Source organism: Euprymna scolopes, chromosome 13 (genome assembly GCF_053919585.1).
Source record: "Euprymna scolopes isolate OS-2025 chromosome 13, ASM5391958v1, whole genome shotgun sequence".
NCBI lineage: Eukaryota > Metazoa > Mollusca > Cephalopoda > Sepiida > Sepiolidae > Euprymna > Euprymna scolopes.
Genome location: NC_136494.1, coordinates 98,032,337 through 98,051,928, shown reverse-complemented (window position 1 = coordinate 98,051,928; position 19,592 = coordinate 98,032,337). Strand labels below are relative to the sequence as shown.

Genomic DNA, 19,592 nt, shown 5'->3' with positions numbered 1-19,592 from the left:
GGTGCGAGCAGACATACTGACTGAGATATACTTGAACAACTGGTATATATGGATAAGAAATGCTTCCATAATCCAATCTCATCACGATAATCCCTTCAGGTGGTCACCTAATTAGTTGGTGAGTAATATACTCCTTATTGAAAGAAAAAAATTCTTTTTTTTTTTTTACTTCTTCAGAATAGCAAATGAGGATAAGTAAACTGCTGCCACCACGCTAGTAAATAAAGGTATATCACATGAAACCGTTTGATGGAATGAAGAGACTTTATCCTCGAATGTATAGAACAAAACTCAAAACAAAACTGAAACCGTAAACAACAAAAATGGAAGAGGCAGACGACAACTGAAAATAACACTGTCATGCTGAGTTATCTCCCTTGGCCGATATACGATCATGCTTCAATACTGACGCTAAGTTTATTTTTTGAGATATATGTCGATGATACTCCCATCTATGACAACACTTCAAAGGCCAACAATGACTAAGATCTCTCTGTATCCCCCTCCTCCAACCTTGAGCATGTGAGGCAATGAGGCAAAAAGTGGCTGGTTAATTTTAATGTATCCAAAGCAAGGCTTCTATCTTGTCACCATAAATGCTCTGATCTGCACTTGGCCCCAATTGATATAAATGGCTCTCGTCTAAAAGAAGCTCCCTGGTTTTACAAACTTCTAGGTCTGACCTTTACTCCTGACCTGAAATGGAAGGCTTATATTAAATCTGTTGCCAAGATCGCCAGAAATATAGTTGCGTCATTTTACTGCTTCCACAGATATCTCACTCCTTACACAATCCACTACCTGTATAAGAGCCAGACGCATTCTAAAATGGAGTACTGCTGCCATATCTGGGCAGGAGCTGTTTCGTGCATCCTATTCTGCCTTCTTCAAAACCTAGTAGGTGATGCCCTTTTCTCTTCACTGCAACTTCTTTCTCACAGAAGAGACCTTGCGAGCCTGTCTTTGTTCTATTATTTTCATGGTAAGTGCTTGATAGAGCTTCAATCTATGGTCCTCCCTTATTAAACCTTCATGAAAAACACTCGTCTAGCTACAACCACTATCAACAATTTCCTCCAACTCTCTATCTAAATTTGAATCCAAATTCCATAAACAAAGCTTCTTTCCTAAAACTCCCCGCCCATGGAACTCTGTTCTGCTGGCCTACTTTCCAGCTGACTACAACATTGTAGCCTTCAAGTCCAATGTAAATAAGTTCTTGTTGAGCTGCCCTCTTAAATAATCAAATTCTACCCAATTTCCACCACTAACTAATACTAGTCTGTTGTCCCGGTAATCACCGTACACTGATTAACCTTTATCCTCGAGTGGCTTTCGGTCCTTGATAAGTGGTGACTTGACTCTCTTGTAAAAAAAAATGGTTAAAGTAAAAATAAGTTTTTTAGGAAACAATACTAAAATTTGAATCTAAATAATTTAGGTGACTAAAACAGGAATTATCCGGTTTTTTGTTGTTTAAAGATGCCAGCTCACATACATAAAGTTTTCTAAAAATACATTTATTTTGATAAGCCTATTTGGCTCAGGTATGGACTTTTTAAGGTGGTGGTGGTGGGTAAAAGTCATACCGAGTTACTTCCCCTTCTTTCTCGGATTTTACAACTTCTGTTCCTTGTTTCTGTTTCTAAGATGGCTGCCTCCTTGTTGGGGTGTCATTGTCGACAGTAATGGTAAACTTAGTTTTTAAAAAAGTCTAAGTACATCTTATGAATAAGCTGCGTTATGTTCCTCCCCATTCAAAGCAGACCGCTCGGATCATGGGATAAAGCAAAACTCTACAATGCCAGTAAAGGTAATGTTTTCATTTCGAAATATATCCTCCTCCTCTTCCTTCTTGTTTATTATGACTACATCAACGGTAGAATTTCCAAGTTGTCATCTTCGCATTTTACCGTCTTTAATGTCTAGTTGACATTTATTTACTTATATCGCTTTAGATATATCTTGTCTTTAATCAATCTTGTGCCAACTTATAACTTAAAAAACAAACAAACAAACAAAACCGTAATACTAGGTACTTGTGCAGTATACGAATCGTGTTGAATAACATTATTCAGAAAGCCATTCTTAACATCGGGCGGGGGTGCTGTTAACTATTGTGTACTTTCATCTAACAACTAAATAAACAAAAGATACCGGAAAAGCTGAGTTGTTTTTAAATATTTTATTATTTTAGACATAACTCTTAAAGGAAGGACGATGGGTCCAAATTGGAATTTGGTTAAAAGAAGGAATTGCACACATTGTTTTCTAAAACAATAACAAAACCAAAACAAAAAGAAGAATCGGTATTTATGCACTTATGCCACCGTGCTGAAATAATAGCGTTATTATTTAGAAAGCCATTCTTGACATTGAGAGGGGAAGGTGTTTTGTAATTATTCTGTACTTTCACCTAAGAATTTAATAAATAAATAATAAGATATCGTAAAACTTGAATTTAATTTGAAAATAGTATTTAAAAAAACAGCGCGGTAAAATAAGTGCATAAGCACCGACGACTTGATAAATTAAATCTTTATAAATGTTACATCGTAAATTGCAATGCAAGTTAAAAACTGAAATCGGTGCTTATGCATTTTTTTTGGTATCGCGCTAATTTTCAGATTAAATTCAAGTTTCACGATATCTTTTTTTTTTTTTAATTAAATTATTAGGTGGAAGCACAAAAAAACATCCTCCCCTCTCCATGTTAAGACTGGCTTTCAAAATAATATTATTTCAGCACCGTACCAAAAATACACAAGCACTCACAAGTACCCTAAAATCGAATAATGGTACTTGTGTAGTTTATGGACCGTACTGAAATAATAAGTGCTTATTTAGAAAGCCATTCTTAACACGGTGAGGTAGGCTTTTTAACTGTTTTGTACGTTCTCCTCACTAATAAACAAAAGGGTACTCATGCAGAGAGTGATAACGTTAAGTCAAACCAATTTCAATTCTTACAATTCTTAACATGGGGAGGGTGTTTTGTACCTATTCGTACTACTTTAACCTTACAGTTGAATAAAAAAACAACATATAATAAAACTTTAATTAAACGTGGAAATACGATTTAAAAAATAGCGCGGACCACCACTCTCTGCATTAGTACCAACAAAAGGTACTGCGAAAATTTAACTTGAAAATTCACAAGCACCAGAATAATAGTTTTGGTATTTTTGCAGAGAAGATACTGTGTTGGCTGAAATAATAACATTATTATTATTGTATTCTTGACATGGGGAGGCTGTACTTTCACCTAACATTTTATTAAATCAAAGATACCGTTTTTATAATTTGAAATTAACTTGAAAATGTTATTAAAAACATAGCACGGTATCTTCTCTGCGTAAATGCTATTGTTTTGGAATTGCTGTTTTGAGGAAAAATAATTTTGGACGCTACCTTATCAAATCTCTGTAAAATCATTTTTTTTTTTTTTTAATTATTATTTACATCAGTGCATCTGCATCTTTTAACTGTATAGAGCAATTTGTTGAAAAAATAAAAGTTTTTCTATTAGAAAAGTAACATCTAATTATATGGTAGATTTATTTATAAATATATCTTCTTGCCAATAAATTATTTGTGCAAGGAGGAATATTATTCAGAAATTATTTTGAAGGTCTCAATTAAACCCCTTTTTTATTTTTCTCGCTAGTAAAGTAGTTAAACCTAAATATTCCAAATTCATTTTTATAACTGAAACTTGTCGATCCCTTTTCAGTAAATTTTCTTCGGTGTCCAAATCTTAAACAAATTCAAAACAACAACAATAAAAACAAAACGTGTTCAAATTTAAACCTGCTATAAAGTGGGGGTCTAATCTGCTGCTCGATATACATGTAAAAGGCACCCCCAATTTTTGGCCGATATATAAAGAATATTGATTATATGTATATGTTTTTTTAAAACACATGTTTAAACTTTTTGTCTGTTTATATTACTACAATATATATATATATATATATATATATATATATATATATATATATATATATATATCGACAGTGTTTAAATAAAATTATTAAATCAAAAGAAAATATCTAATAAAATGTTTTCTATCCCTTTTTTGTTTTATTTTAGAAAATAAGAATTAAATTACTTCGTATTAAAGACGTGTAATCCGCTAATTCCACTAATCTTTTCTCACGGTCTTTTTACTTAACATTGTCATTAATAAAACTGTCAGTTTCCAGCAAGTTTTATTTATTTATTTATATTTCTATCAATGAAGTCTTTTTGAAATTATTAACACAAGAAGTGTTGAAACTGGGATAGTTTTGTGAAATGGAGTGTTTCTTTATAGTTTCGTGTTTCGTTTCATGCTTGGTGGCTTCTGTTCCGTATATGCATCAACTGCACACCACTGCACCAGTGAACCAGTGCAGCTGCAGCACCACCGCAGTCTTAGTTTAGGGTTGTCATAAAACTAATATATATATATATATCTCGCGCTTTTCGTCTGTAAGTAATTTTAATAAACACATATCGTACTATTTATATACTATTATTACGCAAATATTTATTCAGATAAAAAAAACAAAAGCAAAAAAACAAACTATAACAAATTTCTAAAGATCCGGTTATGTTGACGCTATTTGTTAGCTTAAAAAATAGCTGCCAAATTTTATCGCTTATTTTTCTGATTTTGCTATTAGTAGCAGGGCAAAATAACCCACTGTATTAATTTGCTGATTTTGCGGATTTCTTTTTAATTTTTATTTTGAAAATATTAATTTGTTTTCTAATTTTTTTTTTTTAATTTGTTTTTGCTAGGATTTTTTTTTAAAGGATTTTTGTGGTTTCTTTTTTTTTTTTATTTTGTAAAAATTTTGAATTATGATTAAAAATAATCGTTTTTTTAATAACTTAAAACACCCTACCTTAACCCTTCTATTTACTTTAAGTCTGAGTGGCGACTCTTTTTCGGTTCATTCAGAGTTTTTATTTTTAGAGGGATGGCCACCAGGGTTTAAGGTTAGTTGTAAAGTTCAAGCAAATAATATTAAACTGTTTAAAATTAAATTGAAATATATTACAAGTTAGACATCATTATAATGGTGTACCCAATATAAAATATTGCTTAAGAATTTTTTTTTCTATGATGGATAATCTGCGAAAATCAAAAATTATATTTGGAAAAGAAGAAAAGAAAAATAAATCAACAAAAAATCAATAGGGCAAATTGATATATTATTTTCCCGCTCATTGTTTTGAAAATCAGACTTCTGGCAACCATTTTAGAAATTAATCGCTTTAACCATCTGTCTAAAAATATTGTAAACATTTTGAATTTATTTTCTTTAAGTTCCCCCACTGAATAATCTAATGATTGTTCCCATTTACTTGCCTCCCCACGAGGACAGAGTTAGACACAAGGTCGGTTTTTAATGTGGGGGAAAATCCAGTTCCCCAAAAAAGGAGCAGGAGAGGAGCACTCTGGATAGGAACAAAAATAAAAATTATCTGTCATGATGGATCTCTCTTCCACCGACCGAGGACAGAAAAGACGAAACGCAGCATCAAAACAGATACTACACTGATCTTGACCTTAAGGAATCTATTGAGTGTCTCCATTTTCCAGTTCATTTCTTTTTGTTATATATTTTTTGTATACAAATTGTAATTATTTTTGCATAAAAAAGCTCATGTAAAAATAAAACTATATTCTTTGATTTAATTGCAAAAAGTTTTTTTTTGTTATTTTCTTTCTTTTTAACTTTACCATTATAAAAAATACTTGGTGACCGATTGGGTCATGATTATTAAATCTTTGGAAATTCTAAATTACGACTGCTGCTGCTTTAAAAAAATGTATATACCAGGGTTGCAGAGTCGGATGGTAAAAGTCCGACTCCGACTTCTAGAATTACTAGGATGCTGACTCCGACTCCTTTAATATCTTCAACTGACTCCGACTCCCGACTCCTTGACTCTATGTGAAAATCTATTTTGCAGATCCATATACCAGCCTTCCACATCTATTCAGCATGCATTTTATAATTACTTTTCATGTATATCATTTTCGACGTTTAACATTCACTTGTATGATAAATATACTCACATATAAACTCAACCAGCTTTATAGAATAAGTTTACAATTAAATTTTATGCTATCAGTTCAAAATAGAATACAATATTTAGGGATAGGGAAACCTCTTTAGGCCATGGCATTTCGAAGCCAAACGCTTCTCATCGGAAGAGGGGGATAAAGACATTATACAGAGAATAATATTTTAAAAGATAATATTGCCTTTATGAAATGAGGATCAAAGGTAAAACAGGAAAAAGCCATAAAGGGCTATAGTAGCATGGATTGCTTATTATTGAAATATATATATATATATATATATATATATATATATATATATATATATACACATACATATATATACACACATAAATATATATATATAGATATATATACACATAAATATATATGATGATTGCAACGTCTTGTCAAACGAGTGCCACTCCCTCAGACATTTAAAATCCATGATTCCAAATGTCTGAGGGAGTATCTATACAAATATGATGTTACAGAGTCTTAGCTTTGTACGACAGCTAAGTCTCTCTCTCGGTTCAAAATGTTGAGATCCAGCAACAAGCAAGATCAAGATAGCCAGCAACAAATTAAACTGCAGACCAGCTTAATGCGGGCACTGGTCTTCCACTTTATGGTTTTTTAAATCAGAGATTTGCTTCTCCTAGAAAGGTTGCCTTCACCACGGCTTACGGGAGCCCTCTTTACCCCAATACACATATACACACACACAAATATACACGATGCTAGTTGGCCGTTGACCCAGAAAAAGAGTTCATTCGCCCTTTGGAAGGTCTTGTTTTTAATCCTTCAGGGAGACTAGCCGCCCTCCTCACCAAACAAGTCTGGTGGGGGAACCAGTTTAGTTGCCGGTGACCCGACCATGAGGCAGGTAGTACTGGGTTACATGGTACCAGTAGCATATGACATGACCTGACATACAATACATAAATATATAGATATATACATATATATACACATAAATATATACACATAAATATATATATATACACATAAATATATATATACACATAAATATATATATATATATATATATATATATATATATACATAAATATATTTCAGAGGAAACATAATTTCATTTAAATACCAAAGAAACAAAAAATAACGGGCAGGTGGAATTATTAAAATTTCCTTAAGGCCTTATCGTCTGACCCTCTAAGAGAAAACGTCAGAATGATAAATTAAAAGCTAAGAATCGAATGAGGAAAGAAGGGAATTTGGTTTCAGTTGGAAGACCAGTGAGAAAAAAAAAAAAAAAAAAAAAAAATTATCTCACTGTTCAAGTGGTTTTAAATCAGTAAATATTTCCAACTGATGTTTCAAAATCTTTTGTCTACACAGGCTAGGTCGAGAGTTATTGATGACTAATGCCTCAATGATATTGAGATGATAGTTCAACCTAGCACTGTATAAAACAGAAAACCACCCATCGGAATAATGGTCAGAACACCCATTTATACTAATCAGGTGATTACCGATGGCGGACTCATGAGCTTGGGAGTGCCCGGATGTTCTCGAAACCTGGTGTAATCGAATATCCCGAGGGATATGTTGGGATATTCTCATTTCTAATCTTTGGGATGTTTTGCCAACGTAGTCAGCTCCACACTGACTAACAAATTTATAAACAACAGAATTCTTTTGAATGGTTGGCAAAACGTCTTTACGAAAAGAAGAGAAAAAGGTTCGAGTTGTGTAAACTACTCTAAGCATAGTAGCTGGAAAACAACGTTGAGTAGCAGAAGAAATCCTTTCAACAATATGAAGGCCAACAGGACATAACCATGGTAATTTTAAATAAATGAGACAACCTGATGGACCAATACGTTTAACACTATTAAATGTAGCAATTTTACGTTCAATAGTAGTTTTTATTATATTTATGGGATATCCATTGCTAAGAAAAATATTTGTGATTTCACCAAGTTCTGCATCAAGACGGTTTGGTGAACAAATCATAAGTGCACGATGTGTAAGAGCGCTAATGAGGTTTATTTTTCTAGACTGAGGGGCAAAGGAAAACCAATTAAGATAGAGCCCTGTAAATGTAGGTTTTCTGTATACAGAGGTCTCAAACGTAGAACCAACTTTAGAAACACGAACATCGAGGAATGGGAGAGAGCCACAGTCCTCGACCTCCATAGTAAATTGTAACGATGGATGCAAGTTGCAAAGACGATGAAGAAACTTTCCAGCTTCACTCCGTCTTCTTTGCAACTTGCATCCATCGTTACAATTTACTATATATATATACACATAAATATATATATATACACATATACATACACATAAATATATATATATACACATATACATACACATAAATATATATATATACATATATATATACACATAAATATATATATATACATATATATATACACATAAATATATATATATACATATATATATACACATAAATATATATATATACATATATATATACACATAAATATATATATATACATATATATATACACATAAATATATATATATACATATATATATACACATAAATATATATATACATATATATATACACATAAATATATATATATACATATATATATACACATAAATATATATATACATATATATATACACATAAATATATATATATACATATATATATACACATAAATATATATATACATATATATATACACATAAATATATATATACATATATATATACACATAAATATATATATATACATATATATATATACACATAAATATATATATATACATATATATACACATAAATATATACACATAAATATATATATATACATATAAATATATATATATATATACATATATATATATACACATAAATATATATATATACACATAAATATATATATATACATATATATATATACACATAAATATATATATATACATATATATATATACACATAAATATATATATATACATATATATATATATACATAAATATATATATATATACATATATATATATACACATAAATATATATATATATATATATACACATAAATATATATATACGCATAAATATATATATATATACATATAAATATATATATATATACATATATATATACACATAAATATATATATATATATATACATATATATATACACATAAATATATATATATATATACATATATATATACACATAAATATATATATATATATATATACATATATATATACACATAAATATATATATATATATATATATATATACATATATATATACACATAAATATATATATATATACATATATATATATACACATAAATATATATATATATATACATATATATATATACACATAAATATATATATATATATATACATATATATATACACATAAATATATATATATATACATATATATATATACATAAATATATATATACACACATACACATATATATATATATACACATATACATACATACATACATATATATATACAAGTAAAATTATGAATGTTGGCTTTGGGTGGGGGGCAAGTAAGTAAGAACAACAGTCATTTGTTAAAGTGTAGAATAATTAACAGTCGACAAATTGTAAACAATAACAAAAATCAACAAATACCTGATACCAAATGCAGTAAAATTCAAGTATCTTTTATACGTGCTGAAACGGTTTAATTTTTTTTATTTAATTTTTTTTAGTTGTCTTTACCACAATTAGCTGATTGCTTGTCGTTTAACCATTGGGGACTTCATTCTTGAAAAATTGTATTAAAAAATCTATGATTATCACGAACTTTACATTTGGGAGTGCAACTCGAATTTAGTGTTAGTGGTAGAATAAGTCATTTGTTTACAAACTTTGAGAAATTAAGCCCGTTAAGCGATTGTTTTAGCTTGTTAAAAGTATACAGGTTGGTAGATAATTAAATGCTACTGTGTTTGGTATGAGTTGCTGTTATTTTTGCTGTTATTTTTGCTTTTTACAATTTTCAACTGTTAACTTTTTTACACTTTAACCAAGTGTTGGATCGTATTTTAAACTACAGAGGCTGAAGCCCCCCCCCCTCCAATGTATTTGGAAAAAGCGATTTTATAGCGAGTTTTAAGAATGGTTAGGTGAAAAAAAATGGTGAAAAATAAAACAAATAGTCAATAAATTATTGTTACCAAAGGCAATAAATGCTACTTTTCTACCTACATGAATTAGTTTATGTATTAAAGTGTTTTCAAGCGCTTTTCTTTTTTGTCATTTAAAATTGTGGGTGTGTGGATGCCAAATATCCAGATTTTCTAGAAAAAACCCGCTAGCCACTAGATGAAAATTTCCCTTGGTAGATTGCAAACGAAATTTCCAGATCTAGCAGAAAACCGCTAAATTGGCATCTGTTTCATAATATCCCTTTCGCCTAGGTCCGAATCACTACTTGAGTGTATGGCCATCTACCTTACTTTAATTTGCAAGTTATATAGAGCATAAAACAAGTACTAATTATCTTATATATGTTTATGCCATCATTACGCTATTACTCTAGCTAGACTAGTATTTTTCCTAACCTTTTTACCTTATCTTTGGGACCTATTTTATGGAGACAGGTTTTAGCTATGACCTATTTGGCTTTGATATTTGGCATTGTGAGATGCAAAGGGCCAAAATACCAAAGTCTGTCTATTCTATGAAAAGATTTATTTGCTGGCAGTCATACCTTGTCTAATTTTACAGGCTGACATTGTTCGATAATACCATTATCTTAGCAGTATCATAAATTATTTCACAATTTAAAGTCATTTTCTCAAATATTGACAATATTAAAAGGAAAAATATATTATGTGGTCACTTTTTTCTGGTAATTTGCAACTCTCCACCCTAGCCCTGTTACTATTCCAACATCGACCTACCCTAACCAGTATATCATTATTTGTCTTTACCAAAGTCACATTACACAATGTACAAGATTTGGCCAAGATATTTTTTTTTTTTTTTTTTACTATTATGGTTATGGGTTAATGCATAAATATCTGATACACTTAGGTCTAATTTGCAATTGTCTTTATAAAATAATGAGTTTTTAATTAGATTAAGATGCTTCGTAAATTTCTTTACTCTGATTCCTATTTTTCATTGGTTCACTTGTAGGTTTATTATATTCATTAGTAACCCCTGTTTTCAATTTCGTTATTTCAAACCACTAAATTTGATAAATGTATGATTTTCATATTCTGGAGTAGCTTTATCATAATCTAGCATATTTCTATTAACGAAAAATGTGATAAACTACCAAAAATGAAGGAAAAGAAAAAGCACTGGGATACACTGTTTCAGCCATAATCAGCTATTTTTGTTTAGATTAGTTAGTCATATACAATGTTGTCACATGGTGGCAGCGCAAATTGATTTATGCCCATTTTTTTTTGGATAAGATTGTAATTCCGGATCGATCCTGGACTAATCAAATTGCCAAATTCCATTCAGGAACTGGATAACTTTCGGATTACAAATCTGATTGTTATTCACAGTGATCTCACTCAAAGACAGAATTTTCATTGATCATGTGTGACGTCACAACCAAAGCGAAAAAGGCTGTCCAGACAAGATTTGCAGTGATCCGATAAACCAAAATGTCTTGATGAAGTAGAAGCATTGCAGGACAGTGCAAAATATGATATATCTAAAAAAATAAGAACAAGACATTACAAAAACTGCTAAATTGTGCAACTGGTAAAACCAAACAGGAAAACCATTTAAAAAAAATTTTTTTTTTTTTGGATTTAAGAAGTCGGATAAAAAATTCTGACTCCAGCTAAAACCTCCGACTTCGACTCCCTGGTATATACACAAATATTTATAATTTGGATGTGTTCTCTTTGCTTTTGCTTGAAATAGATGTCACACAAAATGAACCTTGTTTTTTTCAAAAGTTGGCAAAACCTACTTTTCATACTTTATGACATCATCCATTTCAAAATGGCTTGCAGCTGATTCAATCATAGACGGAATGGAAGCCAAGTTTTTTTTTGTTTTTCGTTTTTACATAGGCATCACCACTTATCAAGGCCAAGAGGCCACTCGAGGATAAAGGTTAAAAAGTGTACAGTAGAAATTGGACAATATAGTAATTGTTAATAATGGAAATTCAGTAAACTTGTTAAAGTTAATTAATTTAGATAAGTACAAGGTTTCTAGTGGACTGATGATATGAGTGTCCCAGGTTCGAATCCAGTTTGTTCCACAGAAGTCACTCTAATTTAGGATATTGGAAACCTCCACATGGTCCTCCTCAAAAAAATTCTGACTAGAAAATATTTGCGGAACTAATACCAACAATAGAATATTTGGATTCATATGTAGCATCCAAAATCAAAATCCGTAGACTCGTTTGTACACAGATCATATGCGCATAAACTATCGTGAATGAAAACAAATAATTATACTTTGGACTAATCAGAACTTTCTAAATTTATTTGAAATGGTCTTCCTCGATGCCCCTGGGTTGGACTTTGAGCCTGCTGGCATGTCAACTCATGCATACTCACACTTACAAAGCATGGCACACATACATACACACAAACTACTTGAATCTCTTGGTTGTCATTTGCTCACTTATAACCAACTCTTACACTATAATATTCCCAACCTTTCTTGCTAACCTTACCTCCTAATATGAAAAAGAATGCACATTGACTCTTATTAACAACTTTTAATGAAATATAATTTATATAATTGAGAGAAGTTTTGACTACAATTTTTTGACCTGTGTAATGCGCGACACTTAAGCTTTCAACTCTTGACTTCTTCGATATCTTAACGAATGAACCCCTCCCCCGTTTTACAATGGACTTAAACATTCACAAATATTCAATGTTTTCCTATTGCTGTAATCTTCCATTTTTAAACATACATAAAATATCTCTTTTGTGAGTGTCTGCCTTCTGAACTCATTATTTTATTTTGTTTATCATATAACACGTCTCTCGTTTTCCCGCATTTAATTATAAACCTTAAAACCTTTTATATTAAAATATTTATTTAAAATCGGCTCCTAAAGAAAAAAATTATTACTCCCAAAATAAAGAAACCATCCACTAAATATATGATATGATGATGATGATAATCGACCATCATTTCCTGGGATCTGTTTTAGAAGACACCAATTTTAATTTAGACTTCCATAAGTGGATCTCCATTCTGTATTGTCTACTGATGGTAACAATACAATCAATGGTAAGCTTTCAGAATTCTTTGTGGTTTCTTGGTTAGTGCATCAGGATTATCTACTGTTGCCCCTGTTTCATGTCTTGGCATTGGAGCCCTTCCTTCACAAATTAAAGGACAAGGCTAGACCTATGTGGAATCCCTGTACTTGGTAGAGAGCATGCCCGGGTTTCTGTATTCGTTAATGTCAGCATTTTCGTGTCAAGCCATACTTACATTCAGTGATTCTCACTCAGTACAAAAAGTCATGGGCATCGTAGTCAATCATATCATGTTCAGTGACCAGAGGTTAGGTGCTTGGAGCGATAAAATTGCACTTCTAGGTATTTTTAGTTGGTCGGATGGGTCAGTTGAATTTTTGACATTTACTTTAGACTGGGCCTCCATTTGGAAAAGAATTGGTTGGAAAGAGTTAAAGGTCCGATTGTCTGTTGTGTGGATTCAAAGGAAACTTTCTGGAAAGAATAGTGCTAAGGTGTTTGCCACTTACATCTTCCCTTTCGTCCTTTAACAACTGGCTGTATTTCCCCTGCCTGAGGAATATCTGTTTTTTACACTTTTACACACTTACTCTTCTCACTTCTTTGGATGAGAGAGAAACCATGTCTGTAGAACATCTGCACAAGGTTGGCTTGTAAATTCTGAATCTTACAAGTCATAGACATGCTGAAAGATTCGCCTTTCTGGGTCACATTTTGATAGATGTTCCTTAGGTTTCTGTGGTTGAGAGCTTTTACCAATATCATACAGGGTCCTCTTAACTGCAAAAATTTGTATGACACATTGCACTCGGTCATTATGGTAAAACATTTGGTTGCAGAACATTTTCTTACTTTCAAGATTATATGTAAGTTTTCTGTATTTGCATATTTATAAAAGCTTTGTCCTGTTTATGTCTGCTTTACATATTCACTTCTTGTGTATTCAATTAACATTAACTACAAGGCTATATATTCCGGTCCATTTGGCATAATGCTAAGAGTATTTGCTAATGGCCCAGAAGACCAGGATTCAGTCCTTAGTCAAGTCATACCACAAACTTTTAAAAAAATGGTACTTGATGCCCCCTTGCTAAACACTCAGCATTAAAAAGAGAGGATCAAGGGCAAGTGGAGTAATCTTTAGAATGTAGTGGTACTTTCTTCTACACCTTGGTGTAGCAGCTAATAAAAAAGGGGAGCCTTAGAGTTACCCTTGATTATAGTCGGCCACTTAGCTTTTATATATCCGAGCAACTGTCTTTACTTGGTGATTCTATTATCAGGTACTTCTATCACACAAACATAACTCCCATGTGCTAATTATTATTATTGATTGTATTACCTAACATTTGTTGGGATTTTGATTACATTTTTTTACATGTGAAAATAAATCTAAATTAAATGACTAATTCGGTCATCACCACCATTTAGTGTCCTCTTTACAATTTAAGATTAGCTAGTCTGTTGCTCCTATCAATACCCTGTCCTCCAGGGATTTCTTTCCATTCACCTCAAAATCAATAGTCTAGACCATTCTTGTAATGACCATTTCACTGTTGATTGTGGTGTAGTGCTGCTCCTATAGAGGTCCACACTCCCAGGCTTTGCTTTCTCTCTTTGAAAAAGGGTTAGTTTATTGCTAATCGCCTGAGGCACCTATACCAGAGAATGCTGACAGGGCTGTGCAAGCATCTTTTGCACAGTGTTCCTCCTTGTGAACACTGACTTTTAAATCTCACTTTCCGACCCTTGTGTCGCATTTCTTACTGTGGAAGAGAAATACATATCTTCACTTGTGTCCTTTGTTGATCTCTGTCCTTGTTGGCTTTCAATTGATCCCTCCAGGAACAAACTGATCATCTCACCACTGGAATTTTGACCCTTTGTACATGACTAGCAAACCTGAACTTCTCTCAAATGATGTTGGCAAATGACCTTTTTGACAATTCGTGCTTATTCTGCATGCTGTCCCTTATTCGTGACCTTTCTCCTTCCCAACCGTTTGCTTTAACATTTTATGGTAACACTGTATCATTTTAAGTGTTATGCCGTGTCGACAAATGATGTTTCCAGATTTCGTGAGAATAACTGACAAAAGTAAATGTAAAGAAATTTAGTAGCTGTCTCTTAATTTAGCAATGTAAATAAAATAAAGCGTTTTCTTTGATTCAATACTTGAAGCTTTTGGTTTAGATTTGTTGATATTTGTTTGCTTAAAACATCCTTCATTCTTTGATTATAACGATTATAAATAGGTACAACAAACAAGCCAGTATATTGTACAAAAATAGGTGCCTGCTTAATTAATTGATACCCCCCCCCTCCAGATTTTTTTAAAGGGAAATATAGCTTGATCTCTACTATGCTTTGAATCATAATAGATTCAATAAGTTGTTCAGGGGTTAACGTTGATTTAGTTGCATTTGCGAGTATTTTTTTTTCTTTCCAAGTGGTGACTGGAAATAATAAAACGCTGATATTTTGGTGACTTTTTTTTTTCCACTGACAATCTTACAAAGCTCATTACTGAGTGAAAATGTCTTTTCAACCTTTTTTTTTTTTTTTAATAAAACAAGCAAAGTCAATAAAACAATATACTCTTTTTTTTTTTTTTTTAATGAAAACTTAAAAACATCTGAAGAAAGTTCAATGTTTATATCTTCAAGTCTCAACATACAACATAAAATTCGGGGCAGGTTTAGAATTACAGCGTAACCTGAATATAAGAGACCCCGAATATAAGAAAACCGGAGATTTTCTCTGGTCCCAAAATTAGAGCCTATGTTAATGTTCAGTGTAATCCGGATATAAGAGAGACCCCCCCCGGTCTCTTATATCCGGGTTACACTACTTATTTAAAAAAAAAATACAGAAAAATCATTATGATGCACGTTCTTGTCATGAAATGAAGAGGTCATATTCCAAAAAGTCATGTGGCTTTGGCTAGTACACAAAAATAACCAAATCCTTTTCCATTCCAAGAAAAATGAAAACAAAAACCTTTCCAACTATTTTCTGAGAAATATACTTTTGTTGCTGATGGGTTGTTTGGTGTGCTTCCGCTATTCAATGAAACGCATGTAAGACATACTTCATGAATAAAATATCAATGAGAATTAAATACTGGTTTTAGAATAGTGACTACTATGTCTATATATAATTATCTCTGTTTCTCTCACACATATGTATATATAAGTAAACTTTGTTATAGAAATCGATGTTAGCAATTATGAAATTGAAATAATTTTCAATAAGTATTAACTTTTTTCACAGAATCTGAAAAAAAATTCATAGAATTTTTCCTTTAATTCCATCTAGGGACAATTAGCGGTTAGGTCTATAAATTAAAAAAAATATATATATATATACTAGAGTAAAAAATATATCTACAAGGTTTAAACATTTAAATAATTATTTTTATTATGATTTTTAAGATTTAAAATAAAGGAAATCATTTGCTGCTTTACAGAAATCTTAAGAAACACAGTGTTAATAAGTTTTTTTTTTTTTTGTAAGAACACCACTGCACTGACAGTTTTTGGAAAAATTGTAAATATGGTTATATTTGAAATTATTTTTACTAAAACCTTCTGATCAGCAATATTTCTCCACACAGGCAAGGCTAAGTGAATGCCGCTAGTATATATACAGAAATAAATAAAATGTGTTAACCAAATTATCGCTAATTTCTATAGATCCCTTTAGTCATAATAAAATGTAGGTTAAGTTTGTTTTCATTTTTACTTTTGCTGGTTATTGTAACTCGGAGATGAGTCAACTAAAAGTATAAAGCTGTGATCTCCAACAAAAATTGTCTTTCCATCTCTGTTTTAACCTATCATTATCTGTCTCTGCTTCTTGTTGACATTCAACACTTACTTAGCATCTCTTGTAAGTTATGCTTTTTTCTTCTGTGTTTATCCCTTTAAAACTTGGTCTGCACTATATTATTCCATCTTGATTTGTTTGATTGTGATAGTTATACTCTGGCTGATAAGTCACACCATCTGGCACCATTTAAAAAAAAAAAAAAATATTTTTGTAAACAATGGCATGCCTCCTGAAACAAGTACTTCTAGTACTAATTCTCTTCAAAAATTATTGTAATCTTAAATCGATTGAGCATCACCTGCTTGCAAAATCAGTATGACCTTGTTTTACGTACATGTATTCCCAAATAATGGTCACATCTAAGAACTGACTTGGCTCAGTGTCACATAAATTTGACCTTACGGGAACCTGTATGTTGACATGATTACAAATTAAATATATTTGATTGTCAAGTTGTCTTCACTTTAATAGTCTGAATTTGATCTGTCATCGTCTGCCAATGTCTGGTTGTTGCAGATCACAACAAATGACTCAGGACTGTTATATATATATATATTTTTTTTTTACACAGTGATCACCACTTATCAAGGCCCGGAAGCCACTCAGGGATAAGGGTTATTGCAAGTACATTACGTTAGTGTGGAGATTTGATGAAGTGTTTATTTAAGGGGGCGGTTCATTAGGAATTTGTTAACGTTGGACTTGAACACATCCAAGTTGTAGTCCGGTGGGAAGCAGGCAGACGAAACAGAGTTCCACAGGCGTGCAGTTCTAAGAAAGAAGCTTTGTTCATGGAATCCGCGTTTTGATTTTGGCACAAATAAAAAAAATTTATTGTATTTGCAGATTGATACTCATCTTTGGCTTGCAAGGACACTAGAATCGCATTTTACATACAGTACCTTATGTTCCCAAATGGTCACTCATTTAACTTAATTTAATGGCAATAATATAGAAGCAGTTAAAGACAAGGTGTAAAAGAAATCTGACAGTATACTTCATTCTATTCCCTATTGAGAACAGATCCATTCTACTTTTCTGTAAACCTCTACATACGTTTCTTTATTGCTTTGGCTGTGCAGTAGTTATGAAACCAAAGCAACTCAGTTTAAGTAAAAGACAGCTATACTTTATTCTGCTCTTCATTTAATAGCAGATCCGACCTATTTTTGCAATATGGTATAGATTTTTACTTCTACAGATCTACATGAAAGTAGGCTGGATCTGTTTTTGACTGAGGAAGAAGAAACTATACTGTCAACTGTTTTTGCAGAGTCATCCAGGATTGCTTCTATGCTATTTTAATAACTACAATACAGCCAAAATATAACAAACTTTAAAGATTGTAATTCTCCACTCTGTGATAAAGACCGATGTGTATTTGTGTGTAAATATATATCCATACAGTCACATAGAAGTTAGTCAGCAAAAAAAAAAAAAAAAATATTAAACAAAACCATTTCAAAAGTGTTTTGGGGAAATCAAATAACAAATCAGTTTTTAATCCCACTCTCTTGAATAATTTCAGAAAGAGATCCATCACTTTATTTCTATAATGAGACATTTTCTTTTTGTTTTTTCTTTACTGATTGATACGTTTTTTTAATGGAGAGTATACAATGGAATCTACATGATACTGATCACATTTTGGGTAGATTCATTTAAATAAATTTTTATGCATACAAATTTGTAAGGTTCTGTTTTACTGGAAAAAATATACAATCTTTCAATTGGAAAGTCTGAATGAAGATTATTAAAAACATTTTACACAAAAATAGTTTTTACTGACATTATTACTGAAAATAAAATGCTTGGTATTAAAGTATTTTTTTCTGTTATTTATTTATTTTTAAAACAATTACTAGCTTTGACAGGAAATTAATTTCATTACTTTTATTTCATGATATTCCTTTGGCTAATGAGTGATGGTTTGATTATCGAACTCCTTAGCTAAGTAGTAAAGACAATACCTGTGACAAGTGGTTCCTCTTTCTAGATTTGATTTTTGTGCAAGTCTCGGCGTTTTTTTTATTTATTTTCATTTATTTCTAGTCCTATAAACTAAATTAACTGTTTATTTAAGAATGCAAACAGTGTACCCCCCCCTCAAAAGGTGAGATACATAATATGTTGTTTGACATAAAATCCAATAATTACTATATTTCATTTATTGTATTTACTTGTTGACGCAAGGAGATTATGGTTTACAATGATAATAAAAACATAAATGCAGGTTAATTGCAAAGCTGAAGAGCTGAGTTATTTGTACAATACAACCTTCACCGATTTAATGTAATATGATTTTTAGAGATCTTAAGCAGTATAAAACGTTGCACACACAAACACAAAAAGTGTTTGGAAACTAAAATTGCGTTTAAGACTGCTAGAAATCACTGCAAAAGAATTATAGAAAAAGTGAGTCATATGCCCAGTCCAAAGAAGAACAGAGGCTTGATTCCCAGGAGTTTTAGTGAATAACAAACAAGGCCCTGAAGAGATGAATGTCCTTTATCCCGAC

At 31.4% G+C, this 19,592-nt stretch overlaps 1 protein-coding gene across 1 annotated transcript in view; it reads left to right on the top strand.

Moving 5' to 3' along the window:
• Positions 1 to 401: 401 nt before the first annotated feature.
• Positions 402 to 19,592, top strand: part of LOC145292101 (DDB1- and CUL4-associated factor 6-like) — a 135,871-nt gene continuing 116,680 nt past the window's right edge. Inside the window, exon 1 of the mRNA XM_080138186.1 lies at positions 402 to 1,813. Within this exon, the coding sequence (XP_079994312.1) occupies positions 1,744 to 1,813 (70 nt within the window). The 5' untranslated portion in view covers positions 402 to 1,743. The remainder of the gene's footprint in view (positions 1,814 to 19,592) is intronic.